The 10,008-nt window shown below is 58.2% G+C and overlaps 1 protein-coding gene across 1 annotated transcript; it reads left to right on the top strand.

Moving 5' to 3' along the window:
* Positions 1 to 5,935: 5,935 nt before the first annotated feature.
* C23H1orf216 (chromosome 23 C1orf216 homolog) lies at positions 5,936 to 9,455 on the top strand. Its single transcript, XM_056508930.1, has 2 exons — positions 5,936 to 6,011; positions 7,156 to 9,455. Exon 2 carries the CDS (start codon positions 7,171 to 7,173, stop codon positions 7,987 to 7,989), a length of 819 nt encoding a protein of 272 aa, XP_056364905.1. The 5' UTR covers positions 5,936 to 6,011; positions 7,156 to 7,170; the 3' UTR covers positions 7,990 to 9,455.
* The last annotated feature ends 553 nt before the right edge of the window (positions 9,456 to 10,008 follow it).

Genomic DNA, 10,008 nt, shown 5'->3' on the forward strand with positions numbered 1-10,008 from the left:
CCTTCTCCCATGGCTTAAGCAGACAGGAACCTCTTGCCGTGCCAGGGAAGAAAGAGAAAGGAAAATGTACCCAGACAATGGAAATCCCAGTATTTCCATTTTTACTAAAGCACAGAGGATTTCAAGCATATGGAAAACGTCCCCATCAGCCCAAAGACACCTTCTGCTCCATTTTTCTGCTGTGGAGATGCCAAGTGGCTCCTGCTGCCTCGGTGGCCATCACCAGCATCCCCAGGATGCTGTGGCAGGTGCTGGTGGTGTGGAGCTCACAGGGACACGGGGACAAGCACAGTGACACCTGGATGGTGCCAGGGCAGGAGGGATGGGCTGTGGGACCCCCCCATGGGGACCCTGCTCCTCGCAGCCTGTGCTGGCCAGGTGGGCACCAGTGCTGAGCCCAGGTCCAGCCATCCCACCTGGCTTCAACCTGGACAGTTTTACACCAAATTTTAATTTTTTTTTAGGCAGTTGTGCTCCGATTGAATTTTTAACAGATGTTTTGACTTGTTATAGGTGAAAGAAAAATAACTCGAAGTGTTTCTTGATTAGAGCTTGTTCAAAGTTCTCTAGTGGAGCTGTTTCCACATCAGAAAATCCTGACTATGTGCAATCAAACATTTAATTTCCATGGACACAATATCAGAGGATTCCTTCAGGTTAGAATCTGTTACAGTTATTAATCAAAGCGGCGCAGCTGAAATGAAACCTTTTATTGAATGTTGTGACAAAGGGATAAATTAAAGCATTTCTGGAATGTATCAGATTTGGGTCCAAGGCTGAAATTTCAAAATCCTGACGTTTTTTCTGTGTTATGAGGTCCAAATGTGGAGCCTTTCTGTGTCAGAGCAAGTGTGCAGCCCTCGGGGGTCGCTCCATCGGCAGGGAGGGAGGGAGGGGACGGTCCCATGTGGGGTCGGGGCTGCAGGATGTCACACGTCCCCTTCCCATTTAATGGCACCAGCCCTTCCAGGGACACCTGGTGAGGATCCCGCGGGCTCGGAACAGCCAAGGGATAGTGATCAAATAGAAAATATATACTTCAGTGTACACCGAGATTTTCGTCCCCGAATGCTTGCAGGGAGATAGATCCATCCACTGCAGAGTTCTGCCTGCAGCCAGACGGGGATGGGACGGGGCTGGAGCAGATTTGAGGATTCCAAGGCTCTGGGAGGTGACACCGAGGGGCGAAGCCACCCAGGGGCTCCGGCTGCGGCCAGCGCCCTTCCCTCCCCCTTCCTTTCCATTTCCCAAACAATTTCCTAATCAGTCCTTTCTGTCTGGAGTTTATTAGTGATTCACAGGCCAAGAGGAAATGGTGATTTTTGTGTCCTGGTCTGATGGAAGGGGTGGAGTCGGCAGCAATATTCCCCTTTTGTGGCTCAGCGGCGGATGAACCGCAGAGGAAACGTCAACGGGAGGCAGCCCCGCTCCCCTGGCCAAGAGAAATCCACTTTTGGGGGGTGTTAGGAAAGCAAAGGATAAGGAGGCTTCCTCCTCCTCATGAGCGCTTTGGCAAGGGGGTCTCTGTCCCCGCTGGGTGACAGAGCTGCGTGTCCCCATGTCCCCATCACTGGCGGCTCAGCCCTCGGCAGGGAGGGTCACAGCTCCGCCGGGCTCCCTGGCCCCGCAGCCCTTTTCTCCTCCTCCTCCTCCTCCTCCTCCTCCTCCTCCTCCTCCTCCCGGTGCTACCCAAAGGCTGATTCTTGGGGCTGGGAGCTGCTGCAGTGAGCAGGCTCTGACCTCTGCCCCTCTGAAATCCAAGCTGGCTGCAGATTCCTGGCATTTTTCACCAAATACAGTGCATCTGTTTGATTCTGATTGAAAACGAATTGGAGTTACAGGTAGACATCAGGCAGCAGGACCAGCCAGGGGCTGGGGCTGTGGGCAAGGGAATGAGGTCACCTGGATCCAGCCCCCTCTGCCCCTTCCCCAGCCTTCAAGTGATGTTTCCCCGAGAAAATCCGGTGGGAAATGCAGACCATGGGATGCTGCATGTGAGAGCAGGAGAGGGCTGGGGATGAGGATGAGGATGGAGCAAGGCCAGGGATGGGCCTGGGCTGGGCAGTGATGCTTCCTCCCTCCAGACCGGAGGCTTTTCCAGCCCCTCTCCAGAGAGGAATGTCAGCACTTGTACAGCCTGGGGTTGGTTTTTTTTTTCCTCTCCCTAAAAAAATTACTAGGATCTATGAAAATTAGAGCGTTGTTTTTAAATTTTTTGAGGCCTAGAGGACAAACCTGTTAATGGCATCCTCCTCCTCTTCTTCTCTCCATCTGTGGGACCTGCCACTGCTCCCAACATGAAGTTTTCCAGCACCAGCTCTGCAGTCAGAGGGTAGCACTGTGTCCCAGTGGCTCCTGTTCCCACTGGCAAGGTTGGACCCTTGCAGCCCCCAGTCCTTGTGAAGCTCCTCACAGCCAGAGACATCCATGGCCGCATTGCCCAGAGACGTCACCCACGGCTTTGACCCAATGCTCAGCCCCAAAATCAGCTGGCTGTGGGGAGAGCTGCTCCCCCAGGACCCCCTCACTCCCCTCCCCTTGTATTTACCCGAATGTGTTTACAATTACAGGGAATGCCAGGGAAGGCAGAGCGCCGTGGCCGGCGAGTCAGCGTCGGGGCAGTGCGGGCTGGAGGTCAGCACACTGTTTACTTTAATTTCTCTGAGAGCTTTTTGGGAGATTTCCCTCCTCCATTATTAAACTCAGATGAGCCGCTGGGGAGGTTAGGTCGCATGTGGTTCAGGGCACTTTTTTCTTTTGTAATTTTTTTTTTTTTCTTCTGTATTTGCAATGTTTCGCCCTTAACTCTTTCGGGAAGAGCTGCCCATCTCAGCACTGGGCTACCAAGATGAGCCCACGAGTAGGATGGTGGCTCCTGGGTGAGCTGTGACCTGGGGTGCTCAAGGCTTGAAGATGCCAGCATGAGCCTGTCTGAGCATCACTGGGAGGTTTGGGTTGGATATCAGGAAAAAGTTCTATCCCCAGAAAGTGGTGGAGCACTAAACAGGCTTTCCAGACAATGGCCACCTCCCCAAGAGCTCCAGTAGCATTTGGGAAACACTCCCAAGGACATGGTGGGATCCTCAGGGTGTTTCTGTGCAGAGAGCTGCAGGCAGAACCTGAGGAGCAGCAGCACCAGCACTCACCTGCTCCCAGCAAGGCTGTGCATCCCCAGCCCATCTTGCAGCTTTGAACTCCAGTGCCTCCCTCCCAGCAGAGGGGTCAGGACCAGCTGTGGCCATGGCACAGGGCTGATGTCATGTGGGCACAGGGCCAAGTGCCAGGGCTCCTTCTGGGGCCAATTTGGCTCAAAGGCCGTGGCAGCGGCTCAGGGGAGGCGCGGCAGGTGAGGAGCAGATGGTGGGATGGGCACAGGGAGTGGGAGCTGGGCCCTGGCATGGAAGGATGATTTCCACCAGGCTCCCATCTCTGGCATGTCCCTGTGACAGTGCCAGGTCTCTGCTGGTGCAAGGTCACAGACCCTGGGCCAGGGAAGGGCTCAGCATCCCAGCCCCAGGGAATGGCTCTGCTGGAGTAAGTGCCAGCACCTTCTGGAGAAGCTCCAGTGGGTCACCCCAGTGCCCTTCTCCCTTCCAAGCTCAGGATCCCCAGCTCCAAACCCCCAGTGCATCAAATCCTGTGCTCAGCCTTCTTAAATAATTTTTAATTTCCTGGAGGGAGAGCTTTTAATTTATTTCTGGAACAAAGTGGGGGAAGGGGAGGGGAAGATGACTCTGAAGTTCATCACTCAGCCCCTTCCACTTCCAAACCTCCTCTTTCCAACTGTCCCCAAAAGCACCAGCCCAGCCCTCCATGAGTCCCCATGTCCTCTCTATCCTGGGGTTCCCTGCTCTGGGGTTCCCTGCAGTGTCCCCATAGGCAGGTCCTTGCAGAGAGGGACAGCTGGGGCTGAGGGGACACTGGCTTGCAGAGGAATGGAACTGTTTTCACAGGAAGCAGCAAATCCTGCTGGTCTCCATCAGACACAGACATTCCCAGAAGCTGGGCCAAACCTGAGCTGCACCAGTACAAAATCCCAGTGAGACAGACCCCTAAAAACACTGCTTCTGGATCCCTCTGTGAACCCAGAACTTCCCCAGCTCTTACCATGGTTGGCGCTTGGGGGAGGAGCCCCAAAGCCCCCAAACCAGCCAGAGCCAGGGCAGCAGGTTTGCAGCAGGCTCCAGCACATCGTTGGCCTGTGGGGATTCCTGGGGTGGGGACAAGAAAAGCTGAGAAAGGAGCAAACCCTGCTCTGCCCTGGAGCCAAACCCCAGTGGTACTCATGGTTTTCTGCACTGTTGAAATCTAAACTGGAGATGGAAAAGGCCTGTTTGGAATGTGCCTCCTGGTAAACTGGAGGAGAAGGTCCCCGAATGGATCAAAATTCCCTCTGTGCTCTCAGTGATGAAAATTTCACTCAGTTTGAGTTCAGGCCACAATGGGAGTGAAGCCCAGAATAGCACAAAGCAAAGGCTGAGCTGATGGCAAAGGCTGAGCCGAGCCCATTGTGTGCCCAAACTCCTGTTTCTGTCCTGCCCATTTTCAGATGCCTGAGTCAGCCCCTGCCTTTCCTGTGCGACAGGAAGGGTTTGTTCCTTTAATCCCAGGCTTCCCCTGGAGCTGCAGCCAAAGTGTCCCAGTTACAGCTCTTGGTCCTGCCCCTCTGTTGTCTGCCTCTGGAGCAGCCGGGAGCAGGAAAGGCTGTCCAGGGGCCTGTCAGGCAGATGAGAAATTAAAACAACTTATTTATCGTTCCCATATTCCACTGCTCCAAACCCTCACCATGGCATGGGGGAACATCTGCTCTCGGCATTTCTCCCCTACCTCCCACCTCCAGCTTTCAAAAGGATCTTTGTCCACCCTGAAAGCACCTCTCTATCCCTCCTTCCTCCTCCTCGGGGCAGGCGAGAGGTGCCGAGCCCAGCCTGGGTTCGGGCTGTGGAGCGCTTGGGATGTCGGTGCTCTGCTCGTGCCATATCGACCCCAGAGCTGGCATGGGATGACAGGGAACGCCACAGCGGGTGATCGGGCAGGAGATGGGACCATCCCCGCCCGGGGCAGCTCTGGGGGGGTCATTGGGGAGTATGTGGCTGCCCCCACCGCGGCTCCCAGCCCCACAAAGCCTCTTTATCTCCCGAGACGTTCCCGGTGCTTCATGTGACCCCCGCGCCAGGCGGGGGCTCGTGGGAACCGTTTGATGTTCCTGAGCCTTTTCCTTTCCCAGTGCGGACACCCCGGCTCCGGGCGAGGGGAATAAAGAACCCACTGAGCGCTCAGCTCCGTCCCCATCCCCACGGAGACCTGCTGAGGCTCACGGGACCCACGGGCGGCTGGGAAGGAGCCAGAGTGTCCCAATCCAGCCACCCCACCCGTGTCGGGGAGCGCCCACCAGCACCCACCCAGCGCCGGGCTGTGCGTGCCGGGGTGCTCTGCTCCTTCTCCCTGACACGGGTGGGAGTTTTCCCCTTTCTCCTGGAGAACAACGGTGGGAGTTTCTCGAGGGATGCTGTGGGTGATCATGGACCCATAGGGATACACACAGTCACGGCTGCCGGGGGCGGGCGGCAGCGGGGACACCGGGCAGGACCGGGCGGCCTCGAGAGCCCTGTCACACCCTGGCATCCCTGTCCCCCCCAGCATCCATGATCCTCCCCCCAGCATCCATGATCCCCCCAACATCCCTGTCATCCCCAAGCATCCCTGTTCCACTCCAGCATTCCTGTTCCCCCCAGCATCCCTGTTCCCCCAGCATCCCTGTTCCCCCCACAGCATCCCTGCCCCCCCAGAGCATCCCTATCCCCCCACAGCATCCCTGTGCCCCCCCAGCATCCCTGTGCCCCTCCAGCAGCCCCGCCGGCGCCGTCGGAAGTGCTGCCGTGACACCTCCCCACGCGGGGCCGCTTCCGCTCCCGCTCCCACCCGCGGCGGCGGCGGCGGCGCACGGAGCCGGGGCCGGAGCGGGGCCGCACCGGGGCCGCACCGGGGCCGCACCGGGGCCGGAGCGGGCGGTGAGTGCTCGGGGCCGGGCGGGGGGAGCGGAGCGGAGCCTCCCGGGGGTCGCGGCCGGGCTGCGGGTCCGGGGGGCTCTGCGGAGGCTCTGCGGAGGCACAGCGAGGTCCCTCCGCGGGGCTGGGGCTCGGGAGGCTCTGCAGGGCAGGGGCGCTCCCCGGCTCGGCCCGCCGGCAGAGCAGCCTGGCCCCGCGGCTCCAGCGGGGTGCAGCGGTTTTTTTGGGGTGTCACCCAGCCCTGGACCGAGCAGATGTCAATGCGGGGGGCTGCGGGGTGGGGGTCCCGGGATTTTAGGCCCTTGGCAGCATCCTGAGCTGGGCACGGGCTCCCGCACCGCTCCTGCTGCCCCGCTGCTGGCCGGTGTCAGACCGCGACACACGGTGGGTTCCTCCCCGCGATTCCTGTGAGCGCGTCCTTGTAGCAGAGAGCATGGAAAGCACCTCTCGCTGCCAGTGGCCTGGCAAGGAACACTGGGATAACCTCTCCTTTTCTGGGCCGGTCTGTTCCCAGTCCTGCAGAGAAGGAAGGCCAGTGGGGTCACCAGTTTGGAGGCCAGCCCCCCATCCCAGCAGGGCTGGTGGCACAGGTTGTGCAGGGGAGACCAGGCAGTCTAAGCTGCTGAATGACATTTATTGCTCTTGGGAAAGCATCACCTTTCAAGCACACCTTTACCAGCATGGAATTAATTGCATCAGTCACAGCCCAAATGCTGCCAGCAGCGTGTGCAGCTGCGTGCCTGCGCCCTGCCGTGCCCTTTGGCATCACCCGAGGGATGCTGCAGGAACATGGACTTGGACTGGAGCTCAGGGAAGACAGATGGAATGGGAGGTGGCTCCTTGAGCTTCTGCATCAGATGGGAAGATGACCTTGGATGGGTGGCATCCCTGCCTGTGGCAAGGGGTGGGAACAAAAGGAGCTTTAAGGTCTCTTCCAACCCAATCCGTTCCATGACTCCATGATGTTGCATGGGGACATGCTGAGAGCAACAAACACGCAGGAACACTGACCCCATGATAGGTCCAGTACCTTTAAAGAGGTTAATAAAGTTAAGAGTGTGTTTTTGCCCACTGTAGCTGTCCTGAGCTCGGGCTGTGCCAGCCCAGGTGCCCACAGGTGTGTCACAGCTCCGTGTCTCTCTTGCAGGCAGGACACCACGAGATGTTTGCTGTCTGCCCGGCAAACGCCCCGTTCCGGCAGGGCCGGGCAGGGCCAGCGTCGGGCACGGCCGTCCCAGGGGCGGGACATGGGCCGGACTCCAACTCCAACTTCGTGGGAGAGGTGTGTGACAGCAATGAGAACTGGAGCCAGCCAGCGCCGGGCTCCCCGCCGGAGGAGGGCTCCAGCCGGAGCGAAAACACCGCAAATCCGTCTGATAATCTGCTGTTATTAATGCAGAGACAGATGGTCCAGGGCCGGCTTAGGGACACCGCCCCGGGCCTGGGCGCCGTGCCCCCCGAGCAGGGGGTGCGCAGCCCCCCCGAGGGAGCCGAGGTCAGCGGGGCAGGGGGACACAGCAGTGCCGAGGAGGCGGCCGGGGGATGTGCCAAAGCCCCGAGCTCCCCTGCAGAGGACAACGGCTACGCCAGCAGCTCCCTCAGCATCGACAGCCCCGACAGCACCTGCAGCACCACCTGGGACCCTCCTGCCTCTGCCCCCCGCGCCAGGAGCCCCCCTGAGGCAGTACCGGCTGAGCCTGAGCTGGGGACCCTGTTCCCGGTGCTGGCAGAGGCTGTGCAGCACCTGCAGGACAAGGAGCGCTTCAAGGAGCAGGAGAAGGAGAAGCACCACATCCAGCTGGTGATGTACCGGCGCCTGGCCCTGCTGCGCTGGATCCACGGCCTGCAGCAGAAAGTTGTGGACCAGCAGAACCGGCTGCAGGAGAGTTTCGACACCATCCTGGATAATCGCAAGGAGCTCATCCGCTGCATGCAGCAGGGCCCAGCCTGCATCGCTGCTGCAGCTGCCCCTGGCCCCTGAGGAGCCAGCACTGCAGCCCAGCCCTCACCCTCTGGATGGTGTGGCCTTGGCTGGTGGCATCTCCATTCTGGGCTCCTGGTGCCACCCTGCCCTTCCCATCTCTCTCCAACGCAGCCAAGAGTCCCCAAGTGCTCATCTCCATTATCCCTCTGCACTGGAATTTGTTTTGTCCTGTGTCCAGGTCCAGGGTGGCACTGGGCTGGCTCGACCTCAGGACCTTGGGGTTTGTTGAGCCCAAGGTGAGCAGGCTCATTTTTAAACCTAATCTAGTCCATTGTTGAGCCTGGCTCAGCCACACCAGTGCCAGGATTGCTGTGCTGGAGCTGCAGTGAGGGCCCCAGGGCAGTGAAGCTTCTAAACCTCCCTGAGCAAAGCACTTCCAGCATGTGCTTCATCCCCACATCCCACCTGCACTGGTGTGTCCCTGCAGCCACAGCCCAGCCCCTGGTAAACATTACTTGTTGGTGAGAGTGAGGTGTCCTGGGCTGTGAGAGAGAAAAAAAGTCATTCTGAAAAGTGACCTCAGAATGCTGAAAAGTAAATTTAAGTCAAGTGATCCAACACCAATGTATGTTTTTAATGTCAGTATTAGAGAAAAGTTAATGTAAGTCTATGTGTGTGTGCACGTCTGCCTGCTGTGGGCAATGCTCTCACTTACTGCATGATCCCAAAGCTTCTCATGAACTTGTGGTGTTGGTGTTTATATTAATTTATCATTTGAGAGAGAAGAGAGTATTTTTTTTGAACTTGCATTTTATCCATCAAGAGCTGTACACAGAACCCAAAGAACAATTGTCTTAACTAGAGGTGGAAAAGGAGCTGCTGTGTGTTTGCTGTGCTTTGCTGTGTATCCATAGGACACATATTCCATTAAAATGCTGATGTGGAGGAGCAGCAGTGGGCAGTGAGGGCTCAGCCAGAGGGCTCTGCACTCCCCACCGTGCCCTGGTTGCCAAGCAAAGCCAGGCATTGATTCCATTTCTCATCTGCAAGGGAGGGTGATGAGGGATTCCAGCGCTGCCATATTCCTCCCAGCCAAATTATCATCAGAGGAGCCACTTCACCAGCAGCCCAGGGAACAGCAGAACTGGGCAGCCTGGTGAGATCCTGGCACCCACCACCCACCAGATGCTCCTGGACTGTGGATAAACAGCCATGGCCAAGTGCAGCAGAGACCCACGGGCCAGGGGCAGCACCAGCCTCCTCCTGCCCCACATGCCAGGCTCTGCTCCCCCTGGGGCTGCTGCCAGCGGGTGCAGTGAGGAGATCCACAAAAATCCTCTTCCTAAACTGCAAAACCTCTTCCTCAAAGCAACCTGTGCCAGCCCTGGAGGATTCTGGCAGCTTCCCACAAGGCTCATGCTGCCCTCACCTCCCTCCTGCTCGCTCGTGTCCAGCGCCTGCTGCCTCTGTCGTATCGTGATCGTGGGCATGTTGCACACTTTAATAAAAGCCTTGGAGTTGAAGGAGCTGAGCCCCAGCTGGATTTGTTCCTTTCTTTCCCTTCCCAGGCCTGCTGGGCTGGGAGCAGCTGCCCTGTGCTGGAGCAGGGCTGTGGGTGGATGGCAAGGTGAGGGCACAGCTCTTGGCACCTTCCTGCCCCCCCTGCATCCCTGGCCATGCTGTGCCAGCGCTGGCAGCTCATCCAGGCTCAAGTTTGAGAGGTTTTTAAACAGCGGGGTGTGTTGCTCCTCCCCTCACTCCCATGGGACAGCAGGAGCTGCGGTGCAGTCTGAGTGCAGGATTTACCTTCTGCCCCAGGAGAACGTGCCTGGAACCGGGGGGACCGGATTCCCGGATTCCTGGCACCCTGCCCCGAGGCCCTGCTCGTGGGGAGGGCTGGGGGCAGCTCTGGGTGATGGGGGTGGCAGATAACAACACCTGAGTGTTGACCCAAAGGTGACTTTGCCTTAGGCTTCACAGAGATTAACTAGAGATGAAAAAGCGAGGCTGTAGCAGCCCTTTGAACCCTCACTCACCTTTCCCCCCACCCCTTCCTGCTTCTCGTTTCCAGCCTCT

Source organism: Oenanthe melanoleuca, chromosome 23 (genome assembly GCF_029582105.1).
Source record: "Oenanthe melanoleuca isolate GR-GAL-2019-014 chromosome 23, OMel1.0, whole genome shotgun sequence".
NCBI lineage: Eukaryota > Metazoa > Chordata > Aves > Passeriformes > Muscicapidae > Oenanthe > Oenanthe melanoleuca.

Excerpts from the sequence above, each read along its gene's own strand:
- C23H1orf216 (XM_056508930.1), top strand. The coding sequence starts at position 7,171 with ATGTTTGCTGTCTGCCCGGCAAACGCCCCGTTCCGGCAGGGCCGGGCA.